The 20,092-nt window shown below is 43.3% G+C and overlaps 3 protein-coding genes across 3 annotated transcripts; 1 reads left to right on the forward strand and 2 right to left on the reverse strand.

Annotated features, from left to right (window-relative positions):
• Nucleotides 1-1,952: 1,952 nt before the first annotated feature.
• zgc:101716 (uncharacterized protein LOC492784 homolog) lies at nt 1,953-5,724 on the forward strand. The gene is made up of 8 exons (XM_041044089.1): nt 1,953-2,146; nt 2,637-2,738; nt 3,284-3,427; nt 4,027-4,077; nt 4,212-4,356; nt 4,501-4,636; nt 4,865-4,997; nt 5,097-5,724. Exons 1-8 carry the CDS (start codon nt 2,042-2,044, stop codon nt 5,271-5,273), a joined length of 993 nt encoding a protein of 330 aa, XP_040900023.1. The 5' UTR covers nt 1,953-2,041; the 3' UTR covers nt 5,274-5,724.
• LOC121185718 (protein FAM83C) lies at nt 5,703-10,169 on the reverse strand. The gene is made up of 6 exons (XM_041044086.1): nt 9,138-10,169; nt 8,881-9,027; nt 8,651-8,769; nt 8,223-8,390; nt 7,409-7,533; nt 5,703-7,309 (listed from the first exon to the last, which is right to left on the reverse strand). The coding sequence occupies exons 1-6, from the start codon at nt 9,427-9,429 to the stop codon at nt 5,944-5,946; spliced, it is 2,217 nt and encodes a 738-aa protein (XP_040900020.1). The 5' UTR covers nt 9,430-10,169; the 3' UTR covers nt 5,703-5,943.
• A 475-nt stretch (nt 10,170-10,644) lies between these two features.
• Nucleotides 10,645-19,847, reverse strand: tbc1d31 (TBC1 domain family, member 31). The gene is made up of 23 exons (XM_041044082.1): nt 19,409-19,847; nt 18,270-18,410; nt 17,849-17,964; nt 17,543-17,721; nt 17,177-17,328; nt 16,851-17,010; nt 16,482-16,682; nt 16,162-16,332; nt 15,876-15,955; nt 15,619-15,765; nt 15,306-15,439; nt 14,973-15,106; nt 14,669-14,848; nt 14,318-14,550; nt 14,117-14,189; nt 13,872-13,951; nt 13,636-13,771; nt 13,061-13,153; nt 12,603-12,731; nt 12,231-12,425; nt 11,972-12,041; nt 11,641-11,844; nt 10,645-11,196 (listed from the first exon to the last, which is right to left on the reverse strand). Exons 1-23 carry the CDS (start codon nt 19,477-19,479, stop codon nt 11,042-11,044), a joined length of 3,234 nt encoding a protein of 1,077 aa, XP_040900016.1. The 5' UTR covers nt 19,480-19,847; the 3' UTR covers nt 10,645-11,041.
• Between the last annotated feature and the right edge of the window lie 245 nt (nt 19,848-20,092).

The raw sequence follows: 20,092 nt of genomic DNA on the forward strand, positions 1-20,092 counted from the left end.
TGGCTAACATCCTCCTCTAACAATTGATGTTCAAGTGTTCAGCTCCTGCCACTCCAAGTGGTAGGAGTACAGATACAAGACAGAACAAAATGATGGAGTCTACACTGTGTGCTAAATTATTATGCAAGTGATCTTTTCTTAAAAATCTGGACAGAAAAAAATGGTGCTTTGGTATGATGTATCTAAGGCCTTGAGCTTTAATAAAACCCTTTTGGTTGGAATCTACAAAGCTTTCTCATCCTTTATCACAGACAACGTGTATATAAGTGTGGTGGAAAAATACTTTCTTCCTGATGAGAAGTGAAATCAAATTCTTTAGACAGTAACTGTCCGTCACACTAAAATATACAAATTGATCATATGATCAGAGACTACATTCCTTTAGGTTTGAGTAGACACATCATTAGCTGATATATGTGAAAATATGCATTTAGCTGTTTTTGCAGGACATAGATGTCCTTAGGTTGATAGCAAGCTGGGGGAAAATACAAAAACTCAAAACCTAAACATCATCATCATCATCAACATCATCATCATAAAGAGGAGGAATCCAATCAGTAAATAAATCAGTTGGGTTTTCAACATCTGACAGAAGACGAGTCTCAGCCAGAGAGGCCATCTGGTGTGTGATTGACCTATAGACCTTACAATGAGACTTCTATTGCAGGGAATAATACAACATCCAATCAGACTGAACACGCTTGCACCAATAAGGATACCAGTGATTCCTTGCAGTAGCGATGAATGGGATAGAATTGCATCTGTAGCACGACGAGGTTCATAGCTCAGCTACGACTTTTCACCACCTCCAACTCCAAGTGCGTGTCGGGCAGTCCCATTAAACTGCAGCACAAGCTTTTCTGATATTTCTTGCAGAAAATCCTCTTCTGGTCCCGCTTTCTTATTAAATTCGTGCAGAGATTTCTGTAGAAATGGCTAAAATAATCTGGCTGTAAGGTTCCAGGGACATTTAGGTTGGGCGCACCGCTCTGACAGGCACCAGGTTACCTTCTTCTTCCTCCTGGCTGCTGGATTCCACCGTTCGCCCAAACGCGAGATGATTATAAATAAAGAACAGTAGGTGGCGAAAATCCTGCAGCCGGTAGCAGGCAGCAGGTCTCCATTAAATAAAAGAAGAAGAAAACAATGACAACATCCGGTCTGTGTACACGAGAAAACGGTCCCTTTTTTTTGTTTGTTTCTGCCTTTTCGTGATTTTGTACTTTGTTACGCTAAGTAGAGAAAGAAAATCTAAGTAATTTTTTAATTTCGAAGACTCCCTTAAGACCCACAAAAAAAAAATAAAAAAATAAAATGCCCCGTATTTCAATTTTGTTTTTTGTATTTAAAACGAAAATCAAATAAGCACTCTTTTATTTTTTTTAATATCAGCGTTTGAAGGAAAATTCAAATACCAAAAGATACACGGACCGGGTTTTCTTTCGCTTCTTGAAAATTGATTTTTGACATTATTACTACTTTTATTCTGCTGATTAATTGTGATATAAAATATTTGAGAACTTGTCACATTTACAGAAATGGAAACACACATTGCCATTCGTATTAAATTCAGTTTATGTTACCGTATTTCTTTTGTATTCCTTGCCGAAACACTTGCATTTGCAGCCTTCATTGCGTATTTTTGTTTGAATTTGCATTTATTGTACATTTCATTTCCTCTTGACGCATTGGAAATATACTGCTTACGTGGGTTAACTTAAATAAATAAATGGGGGACGCTGTGAAGACACAAACTTGTCTTTCACAGTATTTGTCTTTCCTCGGATGTCACACTCGAGTTAAGAAATGTGTATGTTTATTTTCAGTCGATGGAGCTGACAGCTGTGTGCGCTGCGTGTTTTCATCATCGACCGGAACCTTGCTGCCCGGAACTATAGTCATTGGACATTGTATCTGTCGTGCTGTATTAATTTAAAGACTGTGTAATCACGAGGGTGTAAACAAGCGGTACATGAGCTGCACTCCGCTGAGTTTTTTTCTCTATTAAAATTTGTGAATTCATCGTACTCCTCGGGTCCGGATGGAGATATTAGGAAGCACGTTTGATGACTCGGTGTTTTCGGAGGCGAGAGACCGAGTGTGTGTGTCTCTGTCTTCTTACAATGCCAAAGTGTGTGAGCCAGAGGTGAGAGTCCCCTGTCCCCTGACTGCTTAACATCAGCAAAGATTGTAATGGAATTCATTAATAACACGTTATAAGGAAATAATAATGCGACGCTTCTCTTTCATGTAACTTAGTGTATTCCAGCTTATTTGTACTAAATTATAGACCTATTTTTAGCTAACTCTATAATATCTATAACTATAAATAACTATATCAGAAAATATATTTACGGACCCGTAAAATAAAAGCAGCATGCGGAGTTTACATTATAAGCTAACTGTAAATACATACTTATTTGGTTTATAGCAAACTAAGCAAAAGTGAACTTTCCCTGTGAATCTCTCGCGTATTTTGGCCACTTGCTTTGTGAGTGAATGACCTTAAGATGTGATGAGGTTAAATAAGATGCAGCATTTTCCTGAGTGTGTTTGGATTCAGTGACAGCTCTTCATGTTAGATGTATGGCTAAGTGCGTTGTGTATAAGTCAAAGCTCCTCGTTTCTCTCCGCAGTGGTTTTGTGAGAGCGCTGCTCTGGATACAGATGATTCTCTGGAGAAGCAGAAAGTTTATAAGTTTAGAGGCGACTTGGCCGTGAGACAAGGGGACTATCAGGTGAGTACACAGTCATTCAGTTTAATCAGTCATCTCTAACTCTCTAAAATCTAAAACCCCCACTGAAACCACTTTGTATTTAAAGTTGTCTTTACTTTGTGTCACTTGTTATTACCGGCTGTATTTTTAGTGGCGAATATTTGCACTGTGCCTCACAGAGACATTTTCTGACAGCATAGGACGCTCTCTGAAGACACATTTGGACCACATCACGCTGACACTCTTCATGTGCTCCAAGCAGATTCAATTGTGGGAAAATATGATTGTAACCTGCCGTACTTTAACACCACACTCTGCAGTTGTGCTTTGCAGTTGCACACGTGACTATCTGAAAATAGTTGATTTTTCAGTGCTTTCATAGTAATAGCACCGACAAGCTGCTCAAGGCTTAAGGCAGATAAAACCCTGGTCTGACTTGGCACACGCTGACCTCTCTTCCTGCCATCACACTTTCCATCGTCCACTTTGAGGTGCATAGTGTTTTTTTTTTTAAAAAAACAAACAAACCTGGTTGTGTTTCTTTCCTCATGCTGTGGTGGGCATAGAAAGCCTTGGAAGCATACAGCTGCTGCCTGGAGTGGATCGCTGACAACAACTTGACCATCAGAAGAGATGTGCTGGAGGGAATGGCCCGATGCTGCACCATGCTGGGACACAGAGACAGGGCACTGGGCTTGGCTGACTTACTGGTAGAATGAATTATATTGATTACAGTTTTGTACATTTAAATAATGTTTTTGTTTGCTCATGCTGTCGTGAAGTAGTATTAGTATATAAACCATCGTGATCATTCAGTAGTTGTTCATTTTTGATTGATAACTGCTGGAGTAGAATTGGCAGAATTGGACAGAAAGTGTGAACCTGATCTATTCTATCTTATCTATGACCAACCAACCAATCATTTCACCATTACAGATATTTTGTCTGACATAGAAAGTGAACAGTAGGTCAGTAAGGCTGAGCTTTGTTATTGTATATACAGTATGTGTATTATATGTAACAACAGACAATAAATACAAGAAATTATATATTAGAAAGAGAAATCCTTCTCACCATTTCTCAAAGTATTGCAGTTATTTAAAAACAGATTTATTCTTACCTTCCGGGGAGGCAGGACGTTTTCACAGATTTTTACTGACTGTATAAAACTGCCAAATCTCAAAGCTTGATTGAGACAGCCTTTACTTTCTCATTTACTTTAGCTTTATGAGCTAATAAAGTTGATTGTGCCATTGAAGTGTCCCACAAAGGGACATTCTTCTGTAATTTATACATCATCTCTCTCCAGAGCAAAGAAGCCTCCAACACCTGCCACCTGACCAGTCTCCTGCTGCTTAAGGTCAGCATTAGCCACAACAGACCAACACACACACACAGATATGAACACAATCTCCACCTTTTGTTCATTCATCATCATTCTATGAAAATATAAAGGCATAATCATGTAACTGACATAAAATCTTTTTATTAAAGGTCAGCATCTACCAGCATTTTGGAGCCGTAGGATCAAAGATGTTGTCTCTCCAGCAGCTGTGTAGCCTGCTGCCCTTCAACCCTTGGCACTGGTTCAACCTGGGCCAGATGTGTCTGCAGCTGCTGGAGAACAGCAGAACCACAGGTAGGCTTGAATTCATTTCCTGGCTTATTTAACAGTTATGCAGGTGTGATCATTGATTTTTTTTTTTTTTTAACTAACATGCAGATGAAACATGATGATTTGTCTTAATGCTCTGATGTTCTTTGATATACTTACCTTTACCAGGATCCTGTTCCTCGAAGAGGTGTGAATCAGCAGAGCAGCAGAATGATGGAGAGACTGAGGAGCAACAGGAGGAGGCAGCAGAGCTTCACGCAGACAGAGTTCGACTCAAAGCTTGCACTTGTTTCATCAGGACCAGGTACAGCATGTGACTGCTATCACTGTTTACCTAATGTGTGTCACATACACACATCACACAAAATATCAACTGTTTCCCACTAGAAGCAGGTGGAAATACCATTAGAAACATATTTTAATCAATGAAAATCTTTGGAAGGAGAGGCTGAAATGAGAGATTTGCTTTATGAAAAGCTTAAATGTAAATTGTAGGATGTTAAAGTCTCCTTGTGTCTTTTGCCTCCCTCAGACTCCTGTTGAGAATCCTTAGGCAGCAGCAGTCCTCCTTTGTGTTGCAGCGCAGTGAAAGCGCCCTGCGGACGACAGATGAGACGCTACAGCGGCTAAATCCCAAAGAATCAACGCTGCAGACTCTCACCAAGGTGAGCACACACTCCTGATTTCGGGTATACGTGGGGTTGGTCTATGCAAGGGGCTGAGTTAAAGTCGGTGGATTGGTCTCTCTCTCCTTGATCTCCCAGGTGATGTCAGAGGACCTGATCCCGGAGAAGATGAGGGAAGACTACCAGGACGGGGAGAGTCTGGCCAGTGTGTGTGTGCAGAGCTTCAGAGAGCGTTGGTGGAACAAGATCTTACAGACTGGAGTGTTAGAGACTGATGCAGGTCGGCGTCAGACAGAGACGGACGCAGAATCCTGATGTTGAATGTTTACAGAGACAGTGGCGGACAGGAGAGGGACTGAAGAACATGTGGACGATGGTTCAGCCTCTGTCGAGATCCCATCAAAGAGCAACAGAGACAGAGTGAATGAACTGAAAGCCAGATCCAGACGTCAGATGTTAACATGAATGTTTCATCCACTTCGTTCTATGTGAAATATAATTTATGACAGCGCATCTGTCCGACGTTGAAACAGAAAATCAAAGTGAGACCTTTTCATTTTTTTAAATGTTATGTGTAAAACGTATCTTATGCCTTCTAGCTTACGTGCGTGTAAAACATTACATTGCTGTGTTTATGCTTTATGTTGTTTTTATTTTGCTGCTGAAAAAAAAGTAAATATTCTGCAAAAATATTATCTCTTTAAATGTCTCATTTTATGATAATATTTTACAGCCTTTGCCGATTTAACAAATTCAGCAAACCGAAAGCCTTGATTGTTTTTTTGCTCAATTAAATCATTTTCTGTTTTTTAAACTGTGCATGTGCTTTTTTCCCCAAATGCTACACACAAAATGTCTATAATCATCTCATAAGCTATACATAATAGAATATACTGTATATTTCACACATCTCTGTTTGACCTGTAAAATGATATCTGCCGTGTGCCTGTGTGTGAGGGTTTAATATCTCTGTAATCTGTGTACTTCAGGTCTTGGTTGTGTTTGGATTGAGTCCTGCTCCTTTGAATCCTGCCTTGCGTCTGTCAGTCAAGCTCTTGCTCCTTCCCAGTGATGTATTCATGTTACCATGAGCTGGCCTCCAGCCTGGCTGTCCACCTGTCCTCTGTCCCGTCCCATAGGTGATGTCAAAGGAGCTGGTTCTAGTCACCGGCCTGGGTCTTGTGGTGTAACTCTGGAGCATCCAGTTTAGCCCAGGGGGGGGCTGGGAGGTGTGGAGCCACAGGTGCTGCTTGGCTCTAGTACTCGGGGAGAACAGCTTGGCGTCTGCTTGGAGCTGAGCTCCCATGGCTGCTGATGTCAGCTTTGAACCTGGGGACTCTGTGGTTGGATGTGACAGATGGAGGGGCTGGTGGTGCATCTGGGGCTGATCTTGTCTCCTGGTTCCTAGAGGGGAGACTTTGTTGTGGAGCCCGGATGTGTGACCTCTTAAATGGGTCAAAGGGAACTGAAGGCCTGTCTTTGCTTGTTTTTGCTGTGATGTAGAAGGAGACAGTATTTTGGGATTATCAGACTGAAGCTCCACCTTTGGTTTGAAGTTAAGTGAGCAGCTCCATTGTCCTCTTTGTGTGTTGAAACCTGCAGAAATCCCTGAAGTCTGTGTCGGTCTGTTTCTGTTCCTCTGCTGAAAGAAAAGTCTCTCAGTACCAAGACTGTCGTGATCAAGACTTGAATTCTTCCTCATAGCGGACTGATAGCAGACAGCTGTATGCTGTCTGCGTGTGGGGTTTGCAGTGTGTAGAGGGTTAGACTCTTGTACTTCAGCGGCGGCGGTGGTGATGTTACGGCCGGCAAGCTGAGGCTGACCGAGAGTTTTCGAATGACTCTGGATCTGATTGTGATTCTTCTCCAGAGGTTCCACATGTGTTTTTGCATCAGCACGGATCAGTGTATTCTTTTCCACCGACACACTCTGCAGTATTCTTGGTTGACCCAAAGGCTTTGAGTACAGCGGTGGAGGTTTTGTGTGTGTTTGTGTACCTGTACCTGCTCTGTGTAGAAGCTGGTTTCCACCTTTGCTGCACTCCAGGGCTGAGCTCTCTGTCATGTTTGCTTTTGTAGGAGTCTTCTGAGCGTCTTCAGTCAAAGTCCAGTCGCACACCGTTTTGGCCGGGCTTGATTTCGACTTACTAATACCAGCATTATCATGTCGGGCGGCTTGTGATGTGATGTAAAGAGGGAGAATGCGAGGCACAGTGATAAAAGTGACAAAGTCTGGGACTGGTTTGGAGCTGGAGTAGAGCCTGTGGAATTCCTGATGGAAAGGTGTGACGGCGCTGCCCTTTACAAGAACAGCAAGACTCCGATGGACCTGCCAGGACAGCCAGGAGAAACTGAGGGGACAACACACACATGCACACACAAGATCATGAACAGTAGAGCAACAACACTTAAGATGCATACTGTGTGTGCGTGCGTGTGTGTGTGTGTACCTGTATGAGCCCGTCAACACCTCAGTCCAGTCAGTGATGATAAAACTCTCAGCAATCTGACCTGTCAGCTTCCTGCCTGTCTTGGCACAGTAGGTCTGTCCATCAACGCTGCGCACTGACAGTTTCTGTGCACACACAACACAACAACTGTTCAGTATGTACCATGTGTTAGTTTCTCACCTGTAGAAGCAGAAACAAATTCCTGTGCTACAGGCATCGTGGCCAGCTAAGAGGTCGTGATAGTAGTTTGATAGTTTGGTTTGTTGAATGACAAGTTAGATATTGAGCATCACCATGATGGTATTGAAGATCTGCTGTAGTATTTTCATTTCTTGCTTGTGATAAACCCACATAAAGGTCCAGCAGAATGTCTGCAGTCATTTTGGTTACATGCATCAGTGTGTCCCAGAGAAAGTCCCCTGCTTTTCCAAGCATCGGCTCTTAGGCCAGTGCATCAGCACCATCAAAGGTCAGCTTGTGGTAGACAGATAAATAGTACACAGTGGCCAAAGTGATTTCCATGTGCACCACGTGTATTTACATCTGGCAGACAGCCAAACGTCTGTGCTGTGACTTGCTGCAGCAGGGAAGCTGTGGTTGCCTGGTGATTTGATTTATAGCTGCATAGTTACGAAAGCAAGAACACAAAAAAGTGACACTAATGACCCTGTGTGGATCAATGGTTCTTGCTTCCGTCACTCTAATAACTTTGGCACAGTTTTTTTTCTCTTTGGGGAGTTTATGCAGTTTTGGGAGAACTTTACTGTCGCAGCAACTAGGTAGGTGGTGGAGGGAAGAGGAGGAACGGACTCACAGGGAAGTTTTTGCTGTTGAGTTTGAGGTCCTGCCACATGCTGACGAACAGGTTCAGGTTGAGATGATCCAGCAGCAGGTGAACAGACACATTCCTCTTCCTGCTGGCCTCCAGAAGATCGCAGAGCAGCTCTACGTCACTGAAGCTGTCCATCACTATGGCCAGGGCCTACACACACACACACACACACACACACACACACACACACACACACACACACACACACACACACACACACACACACACACACACACACACACGGTCATGTATGTCAGTAAAGATGTCAATCACTATAACAAAAACCGGCACAGACAAGAAAACCTGACATTTTTCATATTCCCTCACATGTACAGTCATGCATGTCATTTTCCTTTCTGCAAGCACACACATGCATATACACACACACAAACGACTCCTCTCTAACATACCATTTTAGCCTTTCTTATGAACTCTCTGACCAGGTCTTTCGTTCCAGCTCCTGTACTGTCAGACTGGAAATAAACCTCAGCACTGGGTTCATCCAGGACAGGATCAGTCCACTTCACATCTGGAAGGGACAAAAGCCTGAATACTGATTTGTTATATCACAAAGATTCTACTTCAGCTATAGTAATAGAGTAGTTTTTTGTGGCAAATTGTTTGTTTCCATAAAAGTTACCTGTTACGCTGCTCTGGCCTAAACCTGCCACAGTAGGATCGCTGCCTGTGGACACTGCAGAGAACAGTGTGGCAGATTGGGAGCCAGCTGCCAAGCTCTCGAACTCTTTGTAAACATCATCATCATCACCAGATTCTCCAGGATCCGCTGTGAAGCACAAAAACAACCAGCAATCACTTTTTTTTTTTAATCCAATGAATCAGTCTTGTTTTCAAACACAAGTTGCTAAAATATAAATGTGTATAAACATGTACAACCTGTGTTGCCATCTCTTCCATTTTCCAGGATGTAATTCTTTTCCAGCTCTGACAGAAAGTCCACCTCTCCCTCTGTGTTCAACACCTGGTGGTATCCCTCTAAGCCCCGGCTGAGCAGGCAGTCCACCGCCAGCCGAGCGCTCTCGTTGTGGCTCAGGTCCAACAGAGGTCTGATGGCTACACCGTCGTGGTAACAGGAGGAAGGGATGCGGAGGTCTTGAACCCGTCGCCTCACCTTCCCCAGAGGCTTCGGCGTCCTGTACCACAGCACGGACATGCTGCTGGCATCCATGGTGGTAAAAATTGAGCACCTCCCCACTTCTCACCTTGATGTTGCAGCTGTGCATGACCCTCAGAGCCTGAAGGAGAGGGTTGCTTGCACTTCTCTGACTTCTAAGAAAGAACCACTGGTTGAGACAGACAAGACAGGTAAAGAGAAAATGGAAGACACGCCCCCGCTCAGGGCACGACGGTTTCACAAGTGATGAGAGGTGACAGGTAAGTCATGCTGTTAGATGCTGATGTGTCCTGCCAGAAGAATACATGGGAAAGTATTTATCAGTATGTCTGTGGACGGAAAATAAAAATATTCCTTCTGTCAGAGAGGTAAGATTATTTAGTGAAATTTGGCTTCAAGGCATAGCCCAATATTTCCATGAGGCACCAAAGTGTGTTTCTGGTTGTTGATTAACCATGTCAACAATTACAGAAAAAAAAACAAAAAACAGAGCTACTCATTTTGGAGTTTCCCTTCCAGGGCCTGAGACAGAGTGATTTAGAGCAGGTGAGCACAGATAAAAGATGGGTGGAGGGCTAAAGAAGAATGAGTGACAGGAATGGGGATGGCTGTCTTTTCAGCTCATGTCAAACAACACCTGGATGCTAACCTAAGGACCAAAAGCAAAGACAGAGTTACAGGCACACCCAGACACAGCAGGAAGGAGCAGAAGCACACAGGTGCCCTCGTGTCATTACACCTCTGGTCCTCAGTGGAGTCCCGTCTGTCTTCTGCCTTTTCCTAAGGGATGAGGGGTGAAACATCTTCAAGCTTCAAACAAGAAGTCCAGTGGCCTTCAATCAACCCTTAGGATACGACGACCTGGATGAATGAGAACTTGCACAGACATGTCTTCTGCCTTCTTTCTTTCCATGGAACAACCTGCCTGCTGCCTCAACACAAGCAAAAACACAGACAATTAACATCATGAAACAAATTCTCTCTAAATGTCCAATCAAAACATGATTCCCCTGATCTAAATTATAGAGCTGATGAATTCTGTCTGTAGGAAATGGCAGTAAACACTAATGGCCTACATACACACACACGTAAATGACCATTTTCATTCATTTTTGTCTGATTGTGATAAATGGATGACAAAAGAGTTTAAAGAGCTGCTTTTCAAATCAAATGCTGTCACTATCACTGCGCCGCTGCTAGCTAACACCTAAGAGCATAAAAACAGAAGTGATGCATGCATTACTTTGAGAGGTACAACGAGACACGTGGTTGATTCAATGCTTTTAAAAACACTTTATCCACAACAGGTTTTAAATAATCATTAAAAAAGCATGTCATTAAAATAAAAATCCAAATCTGAACACCAGCCCATGTAAATGCCAGATCTGTGTGAGTCACTGTCCATTAAAATCTCAATGAAAACCATGAACATATGCAAATAAACATTAAATAGAAGATGGTGTGATAATAAACACAATGCTAGTTTTAATGGAACAGACTGGTTTTCATGAGATAGTGGCTGATGATATTCAACTTGTCTGAATGGAGAAACTGACAGCAGCAAGCCAGTACGGTTTTCAGCGTGAGTCATTATTTCTGTAGTTCTCGCTCGCTGGAGATGAGAATATGTTTTTCTGACACTATAAAGATGCAGAGCAGTTTGTGGTCACTGGGAGACAGAGGACAGTGTGTGGACAGACTGTGAAGAGGCAGAGCTGCCCTCTCTGGCTCTGGCCGCCAGCTTCTGTCTCAGCTCTCTGATTTCCTTCAGAAGTTCTCTCTCACTGCTGTCCAGCTGGGCCCGGCCTCGGTCTAGGGAGACTGACAGAGTACAGAGAAAGAAGGACAAAAAGGAACATTATAGATACAAAAAAAAAATCTAAATAATAATGATCATTTTATTCACCATCTGAATAAAAATACCGGCACTCTTAAGGAAGAGTGGAAGGAAGATCAGGATGGAAATCTCCACTGATCCTGATGGAAATGATCTTGGTGTTGCCTGTGGTTGATTATCATCTAACCACATTCCCTTTGTGATCTCTGCAACTGATCATTATGTTGCTGTGATTGCACCAGGAAAACACACAAATGTACCAAAGATCGTAATCGTGCTGCATGGCCATGACACTGGTTTGCATTTGTTTTCTAAGAAATAAAAACCGAGAGTCCTTTCAACACACAGAAACTCAACACTAGGAAGTAAAAGCAAGAGGGAAAAAAGTTTATTTATACACAAACAAGTTTATATTTACACTGACTTACAGTTGGTGGAGGTGCTCCCTGAAGGTGAGCTGCTGTTCAGACACAACATGTTGGTTCCTGCCTGCCTCGGAGGGGCGGCCATGCTGGGTTTGAGTGATGGACCTGCACCGTTGGCTCCAACATGAGCAGCAGTGGTTGTGCTGGGTCTGTGTGGGAGTCCCCTGATCAAACCCGGCGACCTCGTCTTTGTATGTCTCTGGCCATCTGACACAAAGCAGACACTGTAAAATTACATCCACATCCAGACAGTTCAGCCACAAACAAAACTTTTTAGTGTGAGTTTGTTTGTGTGTGTGTGTGTGTGTGTGTGTGTGTGTGTGTGTAGTAATACCTGTGTGTGCTGAAGACCAGGCCTGATGCTGCTCCTGTAACTGGACTCTGGTACTCATCACTTCATCCCACTGCAAATTAAAATCATTGCTAACTCATAAATAAGATTTCAGACATTAACATGGTCTGATATGATGTTTCTCAGTGAGCAACACAAATATCATTTTTTAATTCTTATTCTATTTTGCAGCATCGAATGTAACACACAAGCCACAACACTGAGTAAAGCGATGTGATGACAAATATACTCTTGTTCTCACCTTCTTTCCAGCCACATCTCTGACGGCGTCAGCCAGTCTCTCCTCCTCTGCCAGGGTTTGCCTCTGAAGCTCTGCCAGTCTCTCCCTCTTCCTCTCCTGTTCGGCGTCGACCTGCTGCAGGCACTCCGCCACCTCTCTCTGCCAGTCTGACTCCAGACCCAGCTGGCACGCCTCCGCCAGGGACTCCTCCAGGATCTGTGTGTGTGTAGAGACAGTAAACAGATAGAAGAAGAGGAGATCACGGTTACCTGTGCCAAAACCAGAGTTTGGACTGAGAGGGTTTGATAGGTTCTTGTAAAGGCAGATGGATGTACGAGTGCATCAAGATCATGTGCTGACATATTTCATTCCAAGCTGGAATATGTCACTAACCTCCATGTTTTTCTCGGTGCTATGCGGCAGCTCTGCGTAGCTCTCCTCCTGTCTTTCTGCCCTTCTCATCCTCATCTCCACCTCCTCCTCCACCTCCTGTCCCATGCGCTCCTGCTCCTTCAGCAGGTGCTGAGGCAAATGGTCATGGAAAGAAACATGAACAGAGCATGGTAATATCAGCACTGCAATAAACTCCAAGTGCTTATCATATCAACAGCTGCAACATTCTTCAGATCTTGTCTCCGAGGGCTCCAACACCAGGAGGAGATTTCAGTTTTGATACAAAGTGAGACAAAAACTCTAAAGCTTACAGGCTGTTACTGCTGTCACACATTTTCATGTATTCAACATCCGGTAAGAAAGCAATGTTAACTTTTAATGCTTTATGGAATTACAGTTGAAAATAGCTTTCTGAGTTGATCAGCAACAAATGTAAACACAAGTGAGGTGTTTGTCACCTGTTCAAGTCGCTTCCTCTGAGCCTCCAGCTCCATCTGTCTGACCTCCAGATCCTGGACTGCTGCAGCTGTTTCTCTCTCCCGGAGATCCATCTGTGGCACAACATGAAAGCTATTAGATGTGTCTTTAGTAGGAAACTGCTGAAAGTTTTCACAAATGACAACAGTAACACAAGTCTTTGTGAGCGGCCTGACGTTAAATTGACTCACATTGAGATTAAAGCGATTAACTTCTATCTTATAAACCAAACTAAAGGTAACGTGAAGCTGCAGCTAGTCACTGAGAGTGATCACAGACAGATGCAACGCAGATGTTAAAATACTGGAGGTTAACAAACAGTAACAAAATCCATGATCCATCAAAGAGAGGAGCTTTTAGTGAAGAGCATTTCTGTGTCTTGGACTAAAAAGAATAACCTGAAACAACTGTAGCTCACTGGCTAGTTTGGGATCTTTTATAGTGAAATGTTGCCAATTTTAAATTTTAACTTTGAACATATTGTTTTTGGTGCTGTTTTAATTACTTAGAATCTATAAACTCCAGGCTGTGTATGGCCAGAGAACACTGTGTTTACCTTTCTGCTAATCTCCTGGTCTAGTCTTTGTATCTGCGAGGCTCTCAGGTCCTGTTGGTGTTTGAGGAAGCGTCTTCTAGTTGCGTCCAGCAGCTGTAACTCCTTCACCTTCAGCTCTCTCTTCATGGCTGCCAACCTACAGAGAACGGAACAGCGTCAACAACCAGCTTAGACGCATCACATCATCCTGTTTCTCCTAACTCGACTTTGGAACAGTCTGAGTTTTGTGCTTTTACTTTGTCCTCTGCTGTGTTAGTTTTTCCTCCTCCTGTGCCAGGATGTTTCTGCGCTGCTCCTCCGCCTTCTGTAGCAGCTCCTGCGTTCAAAACAATAGAATTGCTATGATAATGTCCGTGCCATGCTTGTGTTTCATATGCATATGAACTATATGAGCAAGCCAACACTTTACACTATAATAAAATCTGTTTTAATTAGTTGTAATGTGTTTTGTGAAATCTGAAACGCTGCAAAAGCCATGTACCTGCTGAGCGTAATAAGCCTCCTCTTCTGCCTGACGACGCACAAAATCTGCACGAAGTGCTGACACCTCCTGCCTGTTTATATAACACATATTCACTTACACGTGATCCATCTTTGCTCACCACTCACTCACTTTACTATTCAACAAGTTTGAGTTAAAAAAAAAAAAACCTCTCTTATTATGATTCATCTGTGATCTCACCTCTCGCGGAGATACTCCATCTCCTGCAATCGTATCTTCTCCCTCTCCCGGCTCTGATATTCCACTATGAATTCTGGGTAGTGGTTGAACACGGGGTACTGGCCCTTGGTCAGTGGTGTAAAGTCAGACAGAATGGTCCTGGGATGAATGTCTGCAGGCGTGCTGCTCAGTAACCGGTAGGCCTCCTTTATCATGGCTCCCACGTCCAGGTTGTTACGATGGTGAAAAAAATACTGAAAAAGAGAGACACAGGAGAGAAAACTTAATGGAGGAGGAGAGACTGGAAATGTTACTGAGCAACTGTGTTTATTTTCAGAGGAGTGGAACTGAAAAGAGAGGCAGAGTAGTTACCTCAAAGTCTTGTTTCTGGGAGCAGAGCAACAGAGGCTCGCGGCAGCAGGTGATGTAGGCCACACAGGCCATGATCAGGAATGACGGGTGGTTGGAGAAAATGTTGTCGAAGAGTCGGAGCCACTCATCACGAGTCAAAACCTCTGAGAACAAGGTCTCCAGCAGGGGCCACACATAGAGCTGGGACAGAAAGGCAAAAAATAAATGTGTATGAACTTAAACAGGGCAGAGATGTGATGACACAGATGTCTGTCTGACCTCCACCCATCTACTCCAGTTGTGTGTAGCTGGGTGTTGCTGTTACCTGTGAAGTGACGCCACAGTCGACCAGGTGTTGCAGAAGCTCCTTGTCATGATGCGCCAGAACATTCTCCGCCATGCTCAGGATGTTCAGGGGGGGGTTGGGGAAGTACTCGAACCAGTGTTGGCACCAGTTCACTGCAAAACAGTATCTGAGTCAACAGAACTGCTTGTAGCATGTTTCTTAAACTGACAATAAGTTGACATTGCCACGCGACATTTGGTGGCCTAACAAAAAGCAACAATAAAAACTACAGTTCAACAATTTCAAAAGCTTTCAAGTAACAATGTGTAACCTGTAACGAAATCCTGTGCCATAATTGAAATTAACAAGTACCTATGACAGTTGCCACCACTTCGAAGCAGAGCATCGGGTTATTCTGAAAGAGCTTGACAAAGGGAAAGGCCACCAGGGGAAGGTACTCCACCTCTCCGAAGATGGCTGCCCAGTGAGCTAAGGCAGACAAAGCCCTGTGGAGTGGAGGAAAATGAAGTCTAAAAGATTTGTTGAAAATCAAAAATAAACCTCTGCAACCAAAGGTTTAACTGTGTACTGTTAATGACTTCTGTGTGTGTGTGTGTGTGTGTGTGTGTGTGTGTGTGTGTGTGTGTGTGAGAGAGAGAGAGAGAGAGAGAGAGAGAGAGAGTACCTCTGAAGTCCTCTCTGTAATTTGTGACTTTTGATGGGATATTTATCATGCAGAGTGAGGTAGGCTGAATGCAGGCCTTTATCAGTCAGACTGCTGTATGCTGCATGATTCTCTGGAAGACACAGCAAAGACCGCCATACAAACATCCTGCAACACAAACACACACAGAGGTGTATCATGCCAATCTATAAAATGGACACAAATAAGTTGGCATGCATTTCTTGGTCTTCCAATGCACACATGAACCCTACACTTACCTGTATTTTGCCGGATATTCTCCAAAGGCCTTCAGCAGTGCTACCAGTCTCTTCTTATTCAGACCAGCTGGTAATTCATTCTGTTCAAAAAATGACACAATTGCTACATCTAATCAGAAGGAGGGAAATTCTTTGTGTGTATTTTTCTTTATGGTGAAATAAAACACCACTCCACATAAAGAAAATGACAAAATCTACAGTAAAAAACACACCTCAATGAAATAACACTTATCAAAGAATAACCATGTGTTGGGACAGAAATGTGTGTATCTCTATGATCTCCCACCTCCTTATCATCAGCTGTAGACACAGCAGGGGGTCTGAGTATCTTCACTTGTGTCCTACCCGAACTCATGGGAGGTCTACGAACAACCTCTGACCTGACCTTGACCTTTAGGTTAGACAATTCCTGACTAGGGTCACCATCTGAGACTACTGCCACTTTGGAGGGAGGAGGCTGGATGAGAGCCAAAAGCAGACACACACACACACACACACACACACACACAATTATGAATACACTTAGAGAACAATCCCATATTATCAGCAGAAAATCTGAAAACTCTCAACACCTTGTGAATGGTTGTACTGTTTCACAACTGTCACCTTGTTAAATTCCTGTGTGAGGCTCTGAACACTGTAGATACTGATGCTGCCATTATCCACGATGGCCACAACATGCCTGCCGTTAGGGCTTACTGTCACTGAAGTGATGGCACTGTCATGGGAACCCATGTGGAAAAGCAGTTTGCAGGTGTGAATGTTGATGAAACGCATCACACCATCTTGGCTCAATACACCTAGTGTCTACAGAGAGAAAAAAAAAAAGCCATAAACAAATGTCACACACGCTTAATGTGGGAAAATGTGGGTAACATGACACCCAAACAGTACCTCTTACAAGAAAACATGAACAAATATTTCTAAAACTGAAACAAATGTGACTCAAACTTGCTGCACCCTGACCCTGTGTACCTGGCTGGCTCCTCCGTCAAAGCTGTCGGGCAGGAATTCCAGCTGTCTGACAGTTCGGACCTGCGTGGGCATCTGAATCACTCTGACCAGCTCTTTGCTGTCCAGACACCACAGGTGCAGCAGGTTGGAGCGCCCACCTGCTACAAGTCTCTTCCCGTCACTGTCAACAAGTCAGGTATATCAATCTTTGATGGAGTGTTCTGATCCCTTTTCGCTTTAACATTCATTCTTCTTAGGAAGTGTAGCTTTATGCAGTCACTGAGAAATACATTGAAGAGCGATGTAATCACAGAGCTGGTTTAATGGCAGCGATGTGAGAGACCCACCGTGTGACAGCAAAGGCCTTGTAGGAGATTTTGGGTCCGCAGTCAGGAACAGGGAGCTGGTATTTGCAGAACAGCGTGTCACTCTCCCAAGCAAAGATGGAGTCATCACTGAAACAGCTGAGGATGGTGTTACTGAGAGGCAGAAAAAACACCTGCAACACAAACAACAGTGCGCCATGACCATGGCAACAATGAAAAGAAAGAACAAATTTAGAGCATATGATAAATTTACAAGACACGTCATGTTAACAGATTTAAATTAACCCAAATCCTAAATCCTTTTTTGACTTCCTCAGAAGAATGTTACCTTCACAAAGTGATCAAACTATTTACTGATATTTTCCCTTGGTATGCCTTCATGTTTACCCTCTGTATGCCAACAGACTGTCTGATGTTGAGCTTTCTCTTCCTCTGGAAGCTGTCCAGGTCCCAGAGCTGAGCCGTGTCTGAGGACGTGGTGATGGCGTAGCGGCCAGAGCTGTGGACAGAGATGGACGAAACTGCTCCCTCATGACCTCGCATCCAACTGACCAGCTGCTTTGTGTCTGTGCAAAGAAACAGAAGGCAAACAGTCATGAACAAGTTTAATTATAGTTAACTGTGGTGGTGAGGAGTGGACAGAAATGAATTCATTAAATGAACCGATGCTTTATGTGGAGGTGTCCATCCTACCCTTGTCAAAGCACTTGATGGTGTAGTCAGCCAGGGCCACAAGGAACTCTGTGGTCCTGCGGAGGCTGAAAGCCAGAGCAGTGCAGGCCTGTCCCGTCTTCTGCACCAGACGAAATCTGCACCAAGAAAGAAGCAATAAAAAAGAATGAGATCAGATAAATGTGAAAGCATGCTGAGTTTTAAAGTACTTTGAGGCTGGCCACATAGGAATGAAAAGAAAAAATGGATGCAGGTGTTTTTGTATCTTTTCCTACTCTAAACAGAACACATTTAGGAGAGAGAGGAGACATCTCCTTTAAATGGCTATGACTAGTATTAATAGAAAACGTGGTGGAAGTAAAGACAGTATGCCGACCACAACACTGCCAACCACAAGCAAACCACCTAACTTATGTTGGGACCTTTGAGCATAGTCAATCACCTGTTTCTGCTGATGTCAAAAACATAGATGTTGCCATGGTGATCTGCAGCTAGGAAGGAATCTCCTGTGGTGTCAAAGGCCACATGGAGGAAACGCACTGTCTTGGCCTGCTGAGCAGTACGGACCACCGTCACTAACACACTGAGGAAGACAAACATCACACTTTAAAGGGGAAATGGGAGCTCAGGCAGTACTGACATTAAACACATTTCAGTGATTCGTGGTTTCTGTTATTTACCCCGACAAAAGTGTCAGAAATGCGGTTTTCCTGCAGCAGCTTCTCTCCTCATCAAACTCACTTTGAGGCAGCTCAGCTGCAGCCGTGCGACCCAGCAGAATCTTTCAGTTAAAAAGTGGCTATGACAATTTATCCAATCATCAAAACTATCGCAATTTAATTTTCCCTTCAGACTGACTAATCAGTTATTTGAGCAATTGTTTCAGCACTACAACTGTTTTAATTTCCTACCAATGGACCAATGAAATACAGCAAATGAAAATGTGATATTAGACTACATATCGGCTGAGATTTGCTTTACTTTTATTTTCATGGTCTTGATATGACTGCTACAACTTAAATAAGGATCCTGTCGACCTCCACAGCCTAGATTGGACTGAATGCTATATGAAAGCATGACAGAGATACCGAAACACATCACAGAAGTGAGATCCGGGCACTGCAGGGCATATGATTCATTTATTTTAATAGTACTAATAATACTATAAATATTTTATTTTGTTCAAATATGCCAGGACCCTGTTTCCCAAAAAACTCCTCAAGACCAAGACGATCTTCACCCATTCGTTAAGACAAAGGTAACTTTATCCTTAAGAGGCTTTTGGGAAACAGGGCCCAGTTTTATACAAACAGGTGGTTCTAAAAGTGAGTGATAAGGAATATATCTTTAACAGGCAGAGCTTTGATATTTACCATCTTTATCCTCAAACCGGAGTCTGGGTGGCCTTTAACAGACAACTTTACACGACGTTAGTCTAGAACAACGAAAAGGTCTAAAGTGGCATCCGTTGGGGTGTTTAATGTAATATTATAGCGTATCCATATTCCTTGTTTGCCGTTCAAGTGTTGGTACTTGCATGAATGTACAAGGAGTGCAACAAGTGTGATTGAACAAACCTACCCCTTGCCTGGTGTTGGTTTTCGATGCCAGACTTTCCCCTCCTCTTTGTTTCCGATGTCGGTCACTTCCATTTTAAAAATGACCGTAGAAACTCAGTGCGTACATTTGGAAAACGGAAGAAAATCCACCTGACTTCAGTTCGTGTTACAGCCCCAGCTTAGAGTGACATGGCTGGCTAACGGGCTAGACGGCTAATCTCTGGACAGACGGAGCAAACAGCGCGAAATTTGAAAGAGCAACATTCACTGGATTAAACTTTAAATTACGACCAAAAAAGAAGAAACATCCATAAAGGCTCAGCAATACTTAGTGTGACTCAGTGAACAGCAAGCCCCACAATACTTTAACAGACATCATGCTAGCAGTTTCCCTCAACCCGAACTTTCGAGCAATTTTTTTTTTGTTTTGAAGACGGTTATTTTGTCGCCCGAGGTCTACGTAAAAGGTAAGCGGCGTGCATTGTGGGAAATGTGGTCCAAGGCTCAATGGGATTCTTATTTTCCACAATTTATTTGGGAAATTCAAACCCAGCATGTCAAGTTAATTGTAGAGTTTCAGCTGCCCCCGTCTTGCTAAACATCCCAAATAATAATCATATGACGAGGGACATGTTTTTCATCATAGGTCCATCTCTATCCTCTGCTCCATCCACTGTGCCCACTGTCCTCTCTGCGTCTTCTGCAA

This window comes from Toxotes jaculatrix, chromosome 8, assembly GCF_017976425.1.
Source record: "Toxotes jaculatrix isolate fToxJac2 chromosome 8, fToxJac2.pri, whole genome shotgun sequence".
In the NCBI taxonomy this organism is placed as follows: Eukaryota; Metazoa; Chordata; class Actinopteri; family Toxotidae; genus Toxotes; species Toxotes jaculatrix.